Raw genomic sequence first — 17,601 nt, forward strand, 5'->3', positions numbered from 1 at the left:
GAAGTAAGACTCCTATTAGGCCGACGAAGTCTCCTCGAGGCGTGTATTTGGGCGGGCTAAACCAAGTGTAGGATACTGAGGCTTGAGCGGTCCACTCGCTCCAAGGGGAAGGTAGTATATGGATAAGTCGCATGATTCCCTCGTGATGGGTAGTTCCGTACGCGTAAGCGTCCAGCCAATGACCATAGAAATCGGTGACGAAGTTCAAGAGGAACTGGTTTTCGTCCCATTCCAGCTCCCTTTAGCGTTCTACCGGAAAGTTCCTATTCTTGGCGTAGCGGTGACGCATAAGAGCGTGATAGGGTTGAACCATCTACAAAAAGGGGAAAAGGAACAAGTCAGCACCGTCACAAAAGGTGGAAAGAATAGAAAGTGTGTGATCTCAAATGGTGCTGCGAAGGTGTATAAAAGTCAAAAGGTGATGGTTCAAAGGTAGCGTCGCGTCCGAGGTTCTCGTCCTTAAGATAACTATTCGTGCGTTTTCCATTTGCGTTTCATCCGATCCCCATATACACTAACGGCCTTATACTAGTCATTCCACGTTTCTATTGTTGGTACAAGCGCTGTGATAGTATATCTAGAGCATGCTAGGTTCAAAAGTCCAAGTCTAGGCATCGCAACATTTCAACATAATCTCATGCAATCACATTCGCATTTCAAAGTTTTCACAAGTTCTCATACAACATTCAACAATTCAAGAAGCATCGCTTCACATTCATAACATTTCCAAGCTCCTAAGAGTCATCATTTAAGAAGCATCGCTTCACAAGCACAGCAATGTTCTCCGCTCATGGCATGATTTCTATGTTCTCAATCAAATGACATTTTCCACAAAAATTTCCAAGAGCATAAAACTTCAATCATAGAAATATTTGGTACCTCTTTCTTCGTGGTTGAACGAGACGAGTCGCGGTGTTGAGCCTTTCGCATTTAGTTCGTTTACAAAAAGATTATAAGGACAACCTAAAGTTTGAAAAGACTCTTGGGTCCAGAGCGGAAAGAAACTGGGGCTCTTATACCAACTGTAACAGCCCGCCCTCCTAGGGTACAATAAATGCGGCGGCTGCTACCCAAACAGACTCCAAAGAAGTAAACATAGGCTAGGGTTTCATTCAAAGAGTGTTGACCAAAAGACTAGAAAGAAGTATCAGAGTATGTAAAGCAATAACTTAACCTAGGAATATGAAAGAAGAAGGAAGGTGTCACAAAATAACGATTAAAACATCTGAAGATTATTACGAAATATCCAAAACAAAATCACAAGAAAAGGGCTAAGGTCTCAAACCGAAGGCAAGATGTCAATATTCCAAAACAAATTCATAAGTGTATCAAAATTCAGCGGAAGACGACCAAGAGAAAGAATAGCTATGTATGAAGGCACAACTATACTTGAAGTTCATAACCACCATTCTTAATTAATTAACAAGCTCAACACCCGCCACCACTCGCCATCGTTCAACCTGCACATAAGGAAAACACATGCAGGGCTGAGTATTTTGAAATACTCAGTGAGCTCATTGCCAAAACGTTTTATAAGTTATGCCACCCTTACCAAGTGAACTCGAGTTTTAAGCAGTTATAAAAGAAATATCACGAGTATCACAAAATATATTTTCATAGACTGGCCAGTCAAAATAATCCCCCATTGTCTCATCAAAATAACAATCACAAACATTCCATGGTGCGACGAAAGTGTGGCCACACTTTTCGCCCACGAGACCGGCCGACTAGCAAGGACGGCTCCCGATCCCATCGTGTACACAGCCTGGTAGGGCTTGCGGCCCATACTCAGACCCGAATTATTTAGCTATCAAATACCCACTACCCTTATAACACCAAACAACATTTTGATAAAATAATAGAGAGTTTTTAGAGTAAAGCCCACCTCGACTGCTTAGTTTTCAAGTAGTTTCGCTTTTCCGATATCCTGCTTCGCAACCAAAGGTTCACCTTTTAATCACATAGGCACATATACAAATTAGGTTCAATACTACTCTTACTCATGCATGTCTCTAAACTCCTTTTTCCTTTTCCATTGATTTATCTTATCATTACTAATTAATCAAGATCATGTTTATCTTACACGATTATTTAGCCATCAAATACCCACTACACAAACACACACATACACGACACACACACATACACGCACACCACGCACGCACTCACGCCACACACATACTCACGCCACACACATACTCACGCCACACACACACATGAACATATCCCCACATCCCTTTTATCCCACTTTCACTCAACCAAGATGCATGAGGGTTCAAGAAGACCGATAAATCGGTTAGAAAGAAGAAAAAGAAGAAGTAGAAGAAGAATAAGAAGAACTCATAGACAAAATACCTTTTTAGAGAAAAACAATCGGTAGAAACAAAGTAGAGACTTGGTTCTTCAAGAATCTTGGCGTTCAAACTCTAAATTCTTCTCAAAGGATGACAAAATATTGGTGTGTGGAAGAAGAAAATTTGAGAGAGTGAGGAATGGTGGGGGCCGAAAATTTGGGGTCTAGGGTTGGGGTTTTCTCTTATTTATAGTGCTCAACAAGATCTTTAGGTAATTAGAATAGAATATTTGGTAAGATTTTATTCTACACAATAAATAAAATAATATTGTGAAGAAGGGAAGAAGAATTAACAAAAATAGATCCTAGGGCAAATCTCCCTAGTTTTCGAAAATTAGGCTCTCCAATTAGCCATGGTTTTGTTTTGGTATAATTTACGGAGTAGAATAAAATATCACGGAGTAAAATAAAAATAAGGATTCTCCCAACTTGGGATGGAAATAGGCGTCCCTATGCCTATTTAAATAAGGCATGAATTTTTAAATATTGCCTAGAATAAGGTAAGGCAAGATTTCTTGAAGTATGGAAAGATTTGGTAGAATAATTAAATTCTAGGTATGGAAGGAAATCAAATAAGGGATTAACTAAAATAAAATAATTCCTTCCTTCCCACAATAGGTGATTTTCAAAAATCACCAAGAACAAAGGGGCTCGATTTTTCTCTCTTCAAAAGGAAATATTTGGGTCTTGGATTTAATTTGGATAAATATCCCAAGAATTAAATTAAATCCGAAAAAAAAAATAGAATTTCTTCTTCAAAATTTCAAGGGGGTCGAAAATCTCATGAATTAGGGTGACAAATATTCATGGAAATTTTCTCTAATATTCTCACTCACCCTTAGACAATTAATTTACCACATAAATTTCATAATTTAATAGATCACATGCCACATCATAAAATCAATAAGTTTGACTTTTCAAACTTTCAACGCAAACCCTAGACTCAAATTGGCCATAGCATCACATGCAATAAATGCATTCACGACTCCACGTCATCAACAATTAATTCTAGGGCTCTCTAATTAGGGTTCTAAATTCCGAGATGTTACAGCATTGCTATAGAGGTCGCAGTGGAGAACTGAGAGCCGGTTCTAGATTCCCGGATTGCGGCACGCTGGCCCTGCGGACGTGGGCGCCGAGAGAGTCTGGAGGGGGGCTCCTCTTCCGAAGCATCATCGTCCAGGTCGAAGGCGCGTGAGTCACTGCAACAGCTGTAGTTGCCAGCGACGCCCAGTCTAGTCCGCTTCGGCGCAGAGACAGGATCTTTGTCGATGAGGACCCTGAATTTCGGGCAGTCACGCAGAACGAGGTATTCGTCCCAGTAGGTAAACTTCGGCCACGATTCACTATTGAACAACTGATACGACAACACTCGTACGTCGGCTTCGGTGCGGCCGCTCTCAGCAAGGCGGAGTTGGGTCTCGTATATGCCACTGAACCTCTTCAACGCTTTAGTAATCCTTTCGAACTTCTTCCGGACCTGGCTAGCTGTACGCTCGACGCTCCATCTGGTTTGAATTCGTTGTACACATCGAGAACGCGATTCCAAAAGCAAACATCGGTCTGATCCGTACCGACTATAGAATCGGTCGTGACCGCATACCAGGCTCTGGCTACAGCAATGGATTCTTCATTGCTATAGTAGGTCGACCGCCGGCTTCGACCGCCACCGCCACCGCCATCGCCATCGCCGCCGCTGCCACCATCACCGCCGCCTCGTCCGCCGCCTCGCCGACCACTTCGGCCGCCACCTCCTCCGGTGCTTTGCTCTCCTCGGTGGCCGGCGCTTCGACCACCGCCGCCGCTTCGCACCCCACCATTTCCGCCATTTCGCCCACCTCCGCCGCCGTTTCGCCCCCCTACGCCTTGATTTCGCCCGCGGCCGCCTTGAGTACCGGACACCGGGGTGTCTGGTGGTGTTCCCATCAACTGTTCCCACGTGAATCTATCAGATTCAGATAGAGGGGATTGGGTGTTTTGGATCTGGGAGGATTGGAATTGCTGAGAAGGGTTGTTGATCGCGTCCATATTGGGTCGGTAGTCGCCGAACCCTGATTGGGGACGACCCACGTTCGTCTGCTGCTGAGAGGAGGACTGACCCCGGAGTTGGGGTGTCTGTTGCCACGGCGGCGGCGATTGTGGACTCCACAGGTTCGTTGGAGGGGGGGTCGGACTCGATCTCCACAGTTGGGAAGACGAAAATGCGCCAAATCCTGATTCTCCATAGCCGGGAGAATCATCTCCACCTTGCATTTTGTAGACTTTGAAAATGGTAGATAGTGAAATTTTTAGGGTTTAGAATTGAGGAAGATAAAAAAAATGGAATGAATATAGTATTTATAAATATAATTTTTGAATTTTTTAAAAAAAAAAAAAAAATGAAAACCGGTGGGCAGGGCCGCGGCTCTCGGCCCTTGCAGTGGCGGGCCGAGCCGCCTGCCCAAGAGCCTCGGCCTGGCCGAGCGCTCGGCTCTCTCTCGTCCACCCCCCCGAGCCGCGGGCATGCCTCGCCTCAGTAGTGGGGGGCCGCGGGCTGCCCAAGCCCGGGCCGAGAGCCGCGGCTCCCCCACTGTGGACGCTCTAATATGCTGTGGACCATTATGTGAGCACTCTATAGGCGACTCTAAAGATGATGAGGTGGCAGCGAATGATCATGTTACAACTTCAAATACCATTGACGTATCATTCAAATATTTGGATTCTACATGGAGTATGTTTTTGAAACATTGACTTCTTCTTATAATTTATAGTCGAACAATTCATCATTAAATTTTATATCTTGCAAATTAGGAAATTTTAACACCAATTATTTGTTGCAAATTCGATTAGCCCGAAACCCGAATGTTCAGGGTTAGGTTTGAAAACTTTTAACTCGATAAAATTCCATTCCGATTAGCTTACAACCCAATAGGAGTTGGCCCGAAACCTGCTGAGCTGACTCGATTGGCATTCTAACTCAATATAGTGTTGCTATATTCAGAGACGAAGCCAGAAATTATATACTGGGGGGTCCAAAGTTTGGGTTTTGGTGTTGGCATCGTCGAAAAGTTTTGTAGCATGAGCAAAGGGGAATTGCAAAAATATAGCAGTAGATGAATAATGAGAGGAAAAAAATAGAAAATGCATAATAGAAACTAGAAATATATATGTCTATTATCATTAGAAAATAAGATGCAAGTAATTATAATATAAGACTAAAAGTCATATATATAAAAATAAAACAGCAGTGGGAGTAAAACTATTAGACATAAAAACTGTAAGAAAATAAAATAAGGAATTCTTTTTTGATTTATAGGCCGAAGGATTTGAACTTGGAAACTTAGAAATCTAAGAAAATACGTAAAAGTGTAAGAATAAAAAATAATTTGTAGGTTGAATAAATTGAACTGTGGGAACTTAAAATAAACTCTTGGACATAAAAGAGTAAGAAAACAAAGCAAGAAAAAAAATGATTTTTAGGCTAAGGGGAGTTGAACTTGGGATTTGGGAGCATAAAAATGTACGAAAACTAAACAAAGGATTAAAAAAGAATAGACGAAAACTAAACAAAGGATTAAAAAAGAATAGACTGAGGGCTATAGGATTCGAACTCGGGTAAACAAGGCCACTGATCTGTACTGAAAACCAACTTCGCTACTCACAAACTTTGGCTTAATCATAGCATATATATATTAATAACTAGCTGGGGGGGCACCCAGACCCCATAGTGGCTTCGTCACTGGCTATATTAGACCTGTTTTGTTGATTTCGAATGCATGCTATTAATTATTATCAGAAACCAATATTTTAAATTATGATAATATTCTGATATACTACTGAATATAGACATCAAACATTATTTAAAGTTCCATAGTTGGACATTTTGTATTATTTGTACTAAGATATCGCAAAGTTAGTACTGCTATGTATAGTTTATATTGTTGATTATTTGATTACATTGGTTGCGCAATTCCTGATACTCGAATTCCTTGTACAACCAAAAATTAACATCGACGAAAATAAAAGAACGGCGTCGTTTATGAGCACAACATGGTGCTGCTGTGTCTCCTCAGCACGCCGTGGATTTGAATGCATATTGGCTATAGTAACCAATAGCAAAGAATTAAAAATAAAATAGAAATAGGATTTCCACGTGGGATGGTGTATGAAAATGATGAATCTGCAGCAAAAATGAATAAAAAAATGGCAAGGAGGTCAATTGCTGGTCATTAGACAGAGTAACAGGTGAGATTTGTGTGTAAATCACACACACCAAACCGTATGTTACGGTTAATCACATACAAACAAAAACCCGCAAATCCACACAAATTCAAATCTAGTTTTTTAATCGTACTTGAGATTCAAAACGCAGGGAAGAAGCATCCATGCTTCTTCTTCTCTCTCCTCTCTGCAAATTTGTGCTAAACTCTACTGTCATTTTGTATTAACCTTGAGATCTTCACCATTTTATGAGAAGCTGCCTCTCACTTTCTCACTTCCACTATATAATCTCCACCGACTGCATTCAATTTAAACGCCTGCAGCTTTTAATCAATGCGCTCTGATTAATCAATTTCTGCCTGCCAATTTCTCTCGATATCAGCTTTTTTTTGCAATGGATAGACGATTGATCAAGCCGATTAGGGCGCCGTTGCTGCTGAAGGATCATCTGCTCGATGACATGAGCTCCTGCTCATCCAACGGCTTCAAATCATTCCCCCGCCGCCAATGCTGCACCGCCGTCCGATTGCTCGACAACACGCGCAGCCAAAAAGCTTTCGTGAAGCCGCCCGCTCTCTCGGCTCTCCAGAGCGTCATCGCCGCCGTGAAACGCCTCGCGAAGTCGTCGGAGAAGAAGAAGAAGGTGAAATCGAATTTTTTGCCTCGGAGTTTCTCCAAGAGGCTATTTAGAAGAGGCGGTTTCTGGAGGAGGCAGGCCGAGCCGGAGGAGATCCTACAGTGGAAATCGTTCGATCAGCTGATGAAGGAGGACGACGTCCAGCCGCCGTCCGATCGCTCCAACAGCTCGATCACGACGACGAATGATAGCAGCGATTTCACGGCGACGGAAGGCGGTAACTCTTCTTCAGAAGTAGGAGTAATTTTAAATTTACCACCTCAGCACGAAAACGACGTCGTTGTGGGAGCAGAGTCAACTACCTGCAGCGGTGAAAGCTCAGATACCAACTCTTCAACACAATCAAAGGTTAGAGTTTTTCAATAATTTGCTTAAATTCATTAAATTTTCTAATCAATTGGTTTTGGAATACTACTTACCTATCTTAAAAATTTGAATTTAAGAAAAGAATATAAAAATAATTGCATATTTGAAATGGTAGATTAGAACTTTCGGTAACGTGAGATATGAGATGGAATTAATACAGCTGGAGGAACACGTGTGTATACTTGTTTTACCATTCTATATTTTTTATTGATATTTATGATATGTACACAAAAATAAATTAAAAACTTGGCTACTTGGCCTTTTAAATAATTTACTTGTCTGTCCATTTTAAAAATAATGACACTAACAAGAAAATGACAAAACAATAAAATATTTACTCAATCTGGACTTGGGGCTACTTATTTTGTTTTTGTGACTACTAAACTAACAGTCATTATTTAAATTTGCTTTTACTATTTTTTTGTTTGACCGCTTTAGTATTGTTAATTATTTTCATTCGGGCTTCGCAAGAAAATAAAATAAGTCTGCTCAATATACAATTGCGACAACCGTTAAACCTTGTAGGAGTATTATTTTTTAAGAGAAGCAACCTATTGCGAAATCGTTGAATTGAACATGATTTCAACAAGAATAATAAACTATAAGTACTTAATTAATTATTGACTTAATTTTAGCTGGTTACGTAGATCAAACTTGCGCTCAATAACCGGATTTTACTTTCCAAAAAAAATTAAACATGCCTAATTAAGCTCCTAATTAAGAGTACTCATCATTGGTCACTAGTCACTAGTCACTACGATCGTTTAGATCTAATTTTCTTCACATTAGCTTGTCTCTAATGAGAAAGACTAATACAGTTTCATTTTCGTCGAGTATATAACGTCATAGATTAATTTGTTTTTTCTAACTCCAAAACAGTACGAATGAAATTGAATTTTTATCGACACCCTATCATTGAATTAGATTATACTTTCCCTTCTTTATATGGTAGTAAACCATACCTCTAAGGCTCTACTGATGAGTGTTAAAATAAATACAGTAGTAGAAAACTCAATCATTTATCTTGGTTAGGTGGGCTTTGATGCAGTCTTATAGCCATTAAATTTGTTGTTTTTTTTTTAATAATATTCCATCTCTCGGTCCTATAAATATTGACCATTTTTTCTATTACGGTATGTCCCATAAAAATAGTTCACTTCTATTTTTAGCAACTGTTTTCTCTAATGAAGTGAGTTTAATTTTCCACTAACAATACTTCAATAACTTTTTCTTTTGATCTATTTCATACTTTAACAATTGTATATTAAAACTTTTACCATCACAAAATTATCTATTTTTATGGAATATAGAGAGTATACTATATTTATGCCCAACATACTTTTAAAAACATTTTTAAATGGGATGTGAAGATTAATGTTATGAATGATAATCTACAAGTAGTACTTCTCAACTGCCGTCAGGTATTAATAAAATACTTTTGGAGAAATTTCAATTTTACGTTTATTAATACAATTTCAGTAGGCGTATGGAGTATATAATAAAATGAATTTTGGTAGTAAAGAAACAAAACCAGAGTGTAAATTGTTTTTGTTCCAATAGTTTTTAATTCGAGAAGGTTATAGTATCATATTTATAGAACTAGGGGAGGCCCCTAAAAGAGTATAGCGAACTTGAAACGAAATAAGAAAAGTTGGGTGTAAAAGTTTCCCTTTTGAATAATTTGGCTTACTATGCGACATTATTGCTCTGAAATGAAACTTCCCATTCCACAAAATTGCCCTTTGAAGGGGTGGGTCTTTGTTGGATTGGACATACATTTTGTCTCATCAACATCAAACTCCAACATTGCGTTTTATGTAGGGAATCAAGTTTGAGCAATGTCCATCACAATGATGGATTCAATAATTATGCAATCTTGACTTATGTAATTAATGAACTATTGTAATAAATGAATCTTTTAGTAGAGGTTATATAGTTTTTGGTTTATTTTCTTTGGTATTTAGTGTTAACTACGTGTGATGTGTACATGAACTATAGAAACAATGGACAAGTGATCAAGAGAAGGAGCAGTTTAGTCCAGTGTCTGTACTGGACTGTCCATTTGATGAAGATGATGAAGTCTCTTCGCCTTTCCAACATAGACTCGCTCTTATGGAAGGTGATTTATCCTTTTTTTATACGTCGACTTTAAATTTATATATCGTGTTAAGGTTGTGTGATATGTTTGGCACATATGGATTCATCTCATGTGGTATGTCTGAGTTTGATGTCTACTTAATTAATTGCTATTATATGATACTCGATCCGAAACGATGGCTTGTCATGTCAGACTTTGATGTTAGGTGTGAAAATGTCATCTTGAATTCTTGATACATAATTTTGAAATTGAAGATTGAGACAATCCAATTAATATTTATGATATATAGATGGAATATGTGACATGGCCATGTATACATAATACAATGTACTTGCAAATACCACAAGAAGGTGTGATATCATTGTAGGTATTGTTAAGAGATTGATGAAAACCTTGATCTTTCATTGTATAGGAACTAGGAAGAAACTTCTCAAGAAGATTCAGAGATTCGAGTGCCTAGCAAAGCTCGAGCCAGTGAACCTAACTAGACGATTTGCATCACAAACGGAATCAGATAATGAATCCTTGAGTTCCCCTCTCCCACATTCCTCCACCTCCTCGGACGAAGAAGAAGAAGAGGAAGACATAGAAGAAGAGGACAAGGCAATAGAATTGCTTGGTCAAGTGAAGGCCATCATGCCATCTTATGGCCTCAAAACCAAGGCAGATAAGTTGATCCTAGATTTTTTTAGAGAAAAACTAGGATGTGAATCCTTATTTCATGATGCGTTAGTAGAGATAGCTCGGGATTGGATGAATGGACACAACCCCCTCGGGTTGTTCATGGAATGGGAGGTGGAGAAGAACAGACCAGCTTATCTTGAAAATATGGAAAATGTTGGAGAATGGAAAAGATTGGATCAAGAAAATGGGGAGGTGGTTTCGGAGTTGGAAATTGAGGTATATGATGCCCTATTGAACGAGATGTTGTTAGACATCATAAGTTAGAAATCAAATAAACCTTAGCTAGAGATGAAATTATGTGGCTTCTTTCTCGTGTTCCTTTGTAGGAGGAAAATATAGTGGGTTTGAGAATTTTTGTTTGATGTTTGGGTAGAGAACTAGGAGTACTACTTTATCCATTTTTTTTCTCAGGCCCATGACTATAATGACTAGTTTTTCAACCTCTTGTTGACAGGAAATTTAGTGAGTTAATTACATGTTTATTTCTTTAGTATTCAGTATCGATTTAAATTACTTGTATTGCTCTTCATCTTTGGCCTTGGTTTAATTAATGTTTTTCTTGTTGTTAATTTAGTTCAATAAGTGCTTCATTTTAGGAGACAATTACGAAAGGAGTCTCACCCCTCTCTCACACACACACGCGCACACACGTAGAATTAGATGATAGTAGTAGTATAAAAGAATTCTTTTTTCACAACTTATATTCGCTCCATTTCTTCATAATTGAAATTTTTTTTCTTTTTACGTTGAATTTAAGAAATGGATGTTTAATGGATAAGTTAAAAATAGATAAAGTAAAAGAAAGAAAAAATAAGAGAATAACATACAGAGAGAATAAAGTAATAAAGAGACTGATAAAGAAAATAAAAGGTAAGTTAATTATTACTCCCTCCAAAAAAGTACTACGAACTATTGACTATTTTCTGTTTATGAACTATTTTCTTTTTAGTACGTCCCTGAAATATATAAAGTGTCTAATTCTGGAGTATGAACTGTTGAGCTCAAGGGCGAAGATAATGAACACGATCGATGGATGTCAAAGCAATACAAAATACAATTGAAGTAAGACTAGGGGATTCACGTGGTTCGGCCTTAAAAAGCCTTCGTCCACGGAGGAACAAGATTCAAACTTTTTATTTACACATAAAGAACAAGAAAACAAGATACAATTCGCTCACACTCAAGCTCTAGCTCTCGGTTACAATGAACTCTCAAAATTTAATGAAGATAGAACCTCTCAAAGATAGCGTGTGTGTTTTGAAGTGAACTAACGAACTCTATTAGTTGATTCATGTATGTATTTAGATCATCCACAATGGGGCGCCCTATAGCCCGCCCTATAGGGCATCCTATCCTCCATCACATCAGCATTTTATCCTCCTACCCTTCCACCTGCAGTGGGATGTCCTATAGTCCGCCCTATAGCATTTTATTTATTTGAATAAATAAACATTACAAAATTTGAATAAAAAACTTCATTCCATTGAAAGTTCATAGAGTATAGTACGAAATAAAAAAACCTACAAATTCAACGGTCGTGGCAGTTCCAAATTTCTTCAACCATGTCGGACATGAGCCGAGTATGGTCTTGTTGGTTGCGCATGGAGGCCTGTCTAGCAGAACCTCATTGTAGCCCGCCGGTAATCCTCGAACGTGGGATGGAGTCGCCCTGCTGGAGCTAGATCCAGCTTCATCATCACCCCAATCGGTGACTCTTCCACCTTCGTGTTCGACGATCATGTTATGCAAGATGATGCGCACATACATGACATCGGCGATGACGTCCTTGTACCAGAACCGCGCCGGACCCTTCACTATAGCCCACCGCGATTGGAGCACACCAAATGTCCGCTCCACATCCTTCCGCACAACCTCCTGCTTTTGCGCGAATAAAACTCTCCTCTCACCGATTGGGCAGGTAATCGTCTTCAAAAAAACAGGCCACCTCGGGTATATGCCATCGGCCAAGTAGTACCACATATGATGTTGGCGTCCGTTTGCAGTGAACTCGATGGCCGGGCCATTGCCATTTCATTGCTCGGTGAAGAGATATGAGGAGTTCAGGACACTGATGTTGTTGTTCGACCCCGCCACACCGAAGTAAGCATGCCAAATCTAGAGCCGGTTGTCAGCGATGGCTTCAGGATCATCGTCGGGTAACTGCCCTTGTACCCACTAGTAAATTGACCTCTCCACGCCGTCAGGCAATTCATCCACTTCTAGTGCATACAATCTATGCTCTATAACATTCCAGAAAATTCGTACGCCGTCTCGTGCATCTTCATCAGGGCCTGGCAATCGTCAGTAGTCGGCCTTTGCAAATATGTGTCGTTGTAAGTCTCCACAACTCCCCTACAAAATTTCTTCAGGCACTCGTGGCCAGTTGTCTCCCCGACGTGAAGGTAGTCGTCGAGCATGTCCGCCTTGGTGTCGTAGGCCAACTGCCGGAGCGAAACAGTGCACTTTTGCAACGGCATAAGTCTGGGTCTGCCGATGTCATCTTCCCGATACTGGAAGTAAGGATCACGTGCCTCCAACGTGTGGACAATGCTGAGAAAAAGATCGCCTTATCCTAAACTGGCGATGAAAAACCGTCGGGGCCCACCATGGTTCCTCCGCAAAATAGTCTGTGAACAGACGTTGGTGAGCTAGGTCGTGCTCGCGGCGGACAAACGTTCCGACGGCGAATCGGCCTCTTGTTCTGCTCCGCTTGGACCTGCTCTGCCGCTTCACGCTCGCGCTCCATTTCGGCCAAGCATTCCGCCGCAGCCTCATGAACGCAATCGAACAAGGCCCGAGTAATGCCCTCCAAGGTACACCAATCGTCGTCAGATCTCATTTTTTTAGTGAAAAAAATAGAATGAAAAGTGAGGTATATATAGAGAAAAGAAATTAAAAAAATAAAAAAAATAGAAAACGCGTTCTATTGTCGGCGGTATCGTCCGCGTGACCCGCTATGTGGCGGACGATATCGCGGACGATGTGTGTCGAGAGGCCTATCGTCCGCAGACGATGCATCGGGCATCATCCACATGGCTAAAGTGGTGGAGATAGCACGCCTGATGCATCGGACAGACTATCGTCCGCCCCACTATGAATGCTCTTATACCCCTTCAGTCTCGGTGCATGTGTTCACTTGAGCTCACCCGCTCTAACCGTCACCTTCCCTTTGCTATTTAGTCCTTTCAACTCTTGTTAATTGCATCCATCTCCACATGAACTTTAGCCAAACATTATATACCAGATCAATTTATGATATTCTTCCATTACATCTTCAATAGTGTTTCATTATGTAGTTTACATTTAGTCATTATACTTTTTAGATGGGAACTGCTATGATTTTTATTAGTAGTAGTTTATTTACGTAGTGCTAGAGGATAGTGAGATCTACAAAATATCAAATTGTTAATTTTAATGGTATAAGGTGTAAATAAAATAATATGAAAGATAGAAGAATGATATGCTACGTATCTTATATGAGTTCTTTATGTGAGCACCACTCTCGTTTGACGCAATATTTAACGTTGTTCGTTTTGATTTATATATTTATATAAACACACTTACATGAATTTTGTTGACCTATTTAATTGGGAAAACAAAATTTACTGCAACTCCACATTGGATTGCCAGTGAAACGGAGCGGATCGCCTAATCTATTTTTCCTACACCATTCCTAATCCACACCCACAACTTAATAAAAATGTAGACTAAACTCCATAGTCCAAGCTGTGATCTCTATATTATTCGTATTTTTTCTTTCAAAACTTTTACCTCCCAACAAGAAGAAAGACCAAAATTTTTATTATTTCATATATAATTATAATTACTTAATTAAAATTATTTATATAAAAAGTTACATAACTAATTTCATTAATTTGTTAATTCAATAAATTCATTAAAATTGTTAATTCAATAAATTCATTAAAATTTTAAATGCAATAAATTTAATAAATTGTTATCCTCACATCAAATATTTATGCTAATTGAATGCATATGCTGATAGTAAATAAGAAAGTTTTTAAAAAATGGAAAATAAGGCAAAATGATACTATTAATGGGCAGATTGATTTGCCATCTAAGGTCAAGACTCAAGACTGAATTATCCGCCATATGTTGTTTATTGAGGTAGTTGTATGCATTAATTGATACTGTATCCTTCCCATCCGGTCCCCAAATTATCCTTAATATGTCTCACATTTGACATGTCTCGGTTTAAAAATTAATTGATTTTACGAAGGAAAATTTATTAGAATAAATAATTTTATAGATCGTGTCGGTCTAATTAAAAAAGTTTGAAAAAATTAGAATGAAAAGTGAGGTGTATATAGATAAAAGAAATATAAAAAATAAATATAAATAAAAAAATAGAAAATGCGTTCTATCGTCCGCGGTATCGTCCGCGTGACCCGTAATGAGGCAGACGATACCGTGGACGATGCGTGTAGAGAGGCCTATCGTCCGCATGGCTACAGTGGCGGACGATAGTACGCCCGATGCATCGGGCAGACTATCGTCCGCCCCGCTGTGGATGCTCTTATACCCCTTCAACCTCGGCGCATGTGGCGCATGTGTTCACTTGAGCTCACCCGCTCTAACTGCCACCTTCTCTTCGCTATTTAGTCCCTTCAACTCTTGTTAATTGCATCCATCTCCAATATGAACTTTCGCCAAACATTATATACCAGATCAATTTATGATATTCCTCCATTACATCTTTAATACTGTTTCATTATGTAGTTTACATTTAGTCATTATACTTTTTAGATGTGAACTACTATGATTTTTGTTAGTAGTGTTTATTTATGTAGTGCTAGATGATAGTGAGATCTACAAAATATCATATTGTTAATTCTAATGGTATAAGGTGTATATAAAATGATATGAAAGATAGAAGAATGATATGCTACATATCTTATATGAGCTCCTTATGTGAGCACAAATTATTAGTTTTAGTTCAGTCTTTTTGCAATGAAGCAAGGATCGAACTCGGGTCACCTGCATTGACTTTCCGGAATACTTACCACTATACTACAACAACTTCATGTTGACAATGTTTAAATATAATTAGATATAGTAACAATCAAATTCCTTGAGATTTTTTTATTAACAATTAAATTCCTCAAGGGTTCAGAAAACGTATTTTAATACTATTACTACTACTACTACATATTTGGAAAAAGAACAACATTGTTTCAACTTAACATTATTCGTTTTGTAAAAACCCGCATAATGATTGCTAATCTTAGAAGCCAGCAACATGTTTTCTGTGTTTGTCAATCTTTAAAATTTCTGGACTGTTACAATATTACATAGATACATGACCATTATTTAATAAAGGCAAATAATCATGCATTCTAACGTGAGAAAATACAATGATGATAACACTAGGGTGCATCTAAATAAAATAATGATACGATCATAAACAATCTATTTCTTTTTTTTTTTCCATTATAAGAAGTGCTGATTTGGGTTACATGAAATGAGATGTGATCCAGTTCAAATAAAATTGAAATGAGATCCAACAAAATGGGTGCATTGCTGGACATGTATACATCTTGTTTTAATAAATAATAACATAATTAAATCTAGATCATAATTATAAACATTCATCATCAATCGAACATCACGTTAATTTATTAATTTACTCGCGACTCGCGTACTTGTTAATACGTTTCTAAGTTTCAATGCATCTTGTTACGTATTGATTAAAATATTATGTACAATATATGCAAGAAAATATTGCTATGGACGTGCGATTGAGCTACTACTGTGCATTTTAATTTATATGCACTGTTGAAACAAGTAAACATTAAATTAACGAGCTTAATTCTTAGCATGTGCAACAAAGCAAAAATTAAATAAACAAGTGAAATTATTTTATTTGTGATTGCATCTTAAATATTTGGAAGAAAATAAAGGTCCACATGGGAAGATTAAAAGAGTTTATATTATCAATTTATCATTTGCAACAAATTAAAGCAACTTTATATATGTTGAGCAAATGTCAACATGGTGACAAGAAAATGTCGCATATAATGTCATTATTTAAATTAAAGACTTGTTAGAGGCATGTCACGATTTGAATTTGCTGCGGCAAGATCTAAATATAAAATGAAAAGATTTAATTAATACTAGTAAGTAAAAATTAACGCGCTATAACTGAATTTTGATTTTATTAATAAGCAAATCTATCTGTAAATGACTTCATCTTTCATTATCTTTTACTATAATGTCGATAGCAATAACTAAGTTAATTTTTTAAACAGATAACCCCCAATTACAATTTGTTACATCAAATTCTAGAAATGAAAAGATTAATGCCTGAAAGTGATATTAACACTTTCATGAATTGAGCTGAATCAGTCTGTTGAGAAGTCAGGGTTTTACTTGTCTTATAATAAAATTGTGGTTGCAATTCATTTTCAAATACTATAAATATAAATATATGATAAAAGTTGTGGTTATTATCAAGTTTTGATCATCTCAAACATCAAGGAGGTCACTTCCACAAAGTCGCTATATATGTAGTCCATTGTAAGACATTTGTTGGACCCACGGCTCATTTTCATGATAAATTGCAGTTTTTACTCTTAATCTCTGCATCTTGAAAATTAGTAGTAGATCGAAAGTAGTGTAATCTTTAAATTTCTCTATTTTCAAAATATATTTTACTTACTTGAATGCCCGAAAATTTGTTTTCACATATAGAGGGAACTAAATATATATAGTTATTTGACAACGAAATGCAGCTCGGCTGTAGTATTAACATAATTTTCCTTTTGAACGATGTTAAAAGTTAAAACTACTGTACTAAGAATACTGAAAAAGTTACTCCTTCAATCCTTTATAATTTGTCACCATTTGATCCGACACGAGTTTTAAGAAATATAATAGAAAGTGAGTTGAAAAAGTTAATGATATGTTGATCCTACTTTTATGCTTCTTCCGTCCCACTTTAGGAGTCCCGGTTTACTACTTTTGGATGTCCCGGTTGGAATATTCCATAAAAATGGTAATAAGTCCTACATTCCATTAACTTTTTTCCACTCACATTTTATTATAAAATTAAGTATATAAAAGTATGACCCACATTCCATTGTCTTTTTTCACCAACTTTCCTTTATAGTATTTCTTAAAACCCGTGTCGAACTCAAATGAGACTCCTAAAGTGAGATGGAGGGAGTATTTTATAATAAAATGTGAGTGAGAATGAGTTAGTGGAATGTAGGGTTTACTACCAAAAATGATACAAATGAAAGATAG

The 17,601-nt window shown here is 37.9% G+C and overlaps 2 protein-coding genes across 2 annotated transcripts; one reads left to right on the top strand and one right to left on the bottom strand.

Annotated features, from left to right (window-relative positions):
• The first annotated feature begins 6,571 nt into the window (after window positions 1-6,571).
• LOC125187617 (uncharacterized) lies at window positions 6,572-10,835 on the top strand. The gene is made up of 3 exons (XM_048084240.2): window positions 6,572-7,538; window positions 9,555-9,675; window positions 10,067-10,835. The coding sequence occupies exons 1-3, from the start codon at window positions 6,948-6,950 to the stop codon at window positions 10,600-10,602; spliced, it is 1,248 nt and encodes a 415-aa protein (XP_047940197.1). The 5' UTR covers window positions 6,572-6,947; the 3' UTR covers window positions 10,603-10,835.
• Window positions 10,836-12,578: 1,743 nt separating this feature from the next.
• On the bottom strand, window positions 12,579-13,113 carry LOC148924269 (uncharacterized). Its single transcript, XM_089059035.1, has 2 exons — window positions 12,944-13,113; window positions 12,579-12,888 (listed from the first exon to the last, which is right to left on the bottom strand). The coding sequence occupies exons 1-2, from the start codon at window positions 13,111-13,113 to the stop codon at window positions 12,579-12,581; spliced, it is 480 nt and encodes a 159-aa protein (XP_088915161.1).
• Window positions 13,114-17,601: the final 4,488 nt, after the last annotated feature.

This window comes from Salvia hispanica, chromosome 5 (assembly GCF_029641045.1).
Source record: "Salvia hispanica isolate PSC_SH4W2 chromosome 5, Shi_PSC_v1, whole genome shotgun sequence".
Taxonomy (NCBI): domain Eukaryota; kingdom Viridiplantae; phylum Streptophyta; class Magnoliopsida; order Lamiales; family Lamiaceae; genus Salvia; species Salvia hispanica.

Coding starts and splice junctions, on each gene's coding strand:
- LOC125187617 (XM_048084240.2), top strand. CDS start 6,948: ATGGATAGACGATTGATCAAGCCGATTAGGGCGCCGTTGCTGCTGAAG. Junction 7,539..9,554: donor ACTCTTCAACACAATCAAAG/GTTAGAGTTTTT, acceptor CATGAACTATAG/AAACAATGGACAAGTGATCA. Junction 9,676..10,066: donor TAGACTCGCTCTTATGGAAG/GTGATTTATCCT, acceptor TTCATTGTATAG/GAACTAGGAAGAAACTTCTC.
- LOC148924269 (XM_089059035.1), bottom strand. CDS start 13,113: ATGAGGCTGCGGCGGAATGCTTGGCCGAAATGGAGCGCGAGCGTGAAG. Junction 12,889..12,943: donor TATTTTGCGGAGGAACCATG/GTGGGCCCCGAC, acceptor TCTTTTTCTCAG/CATTGTCCACACGTTGGAGG.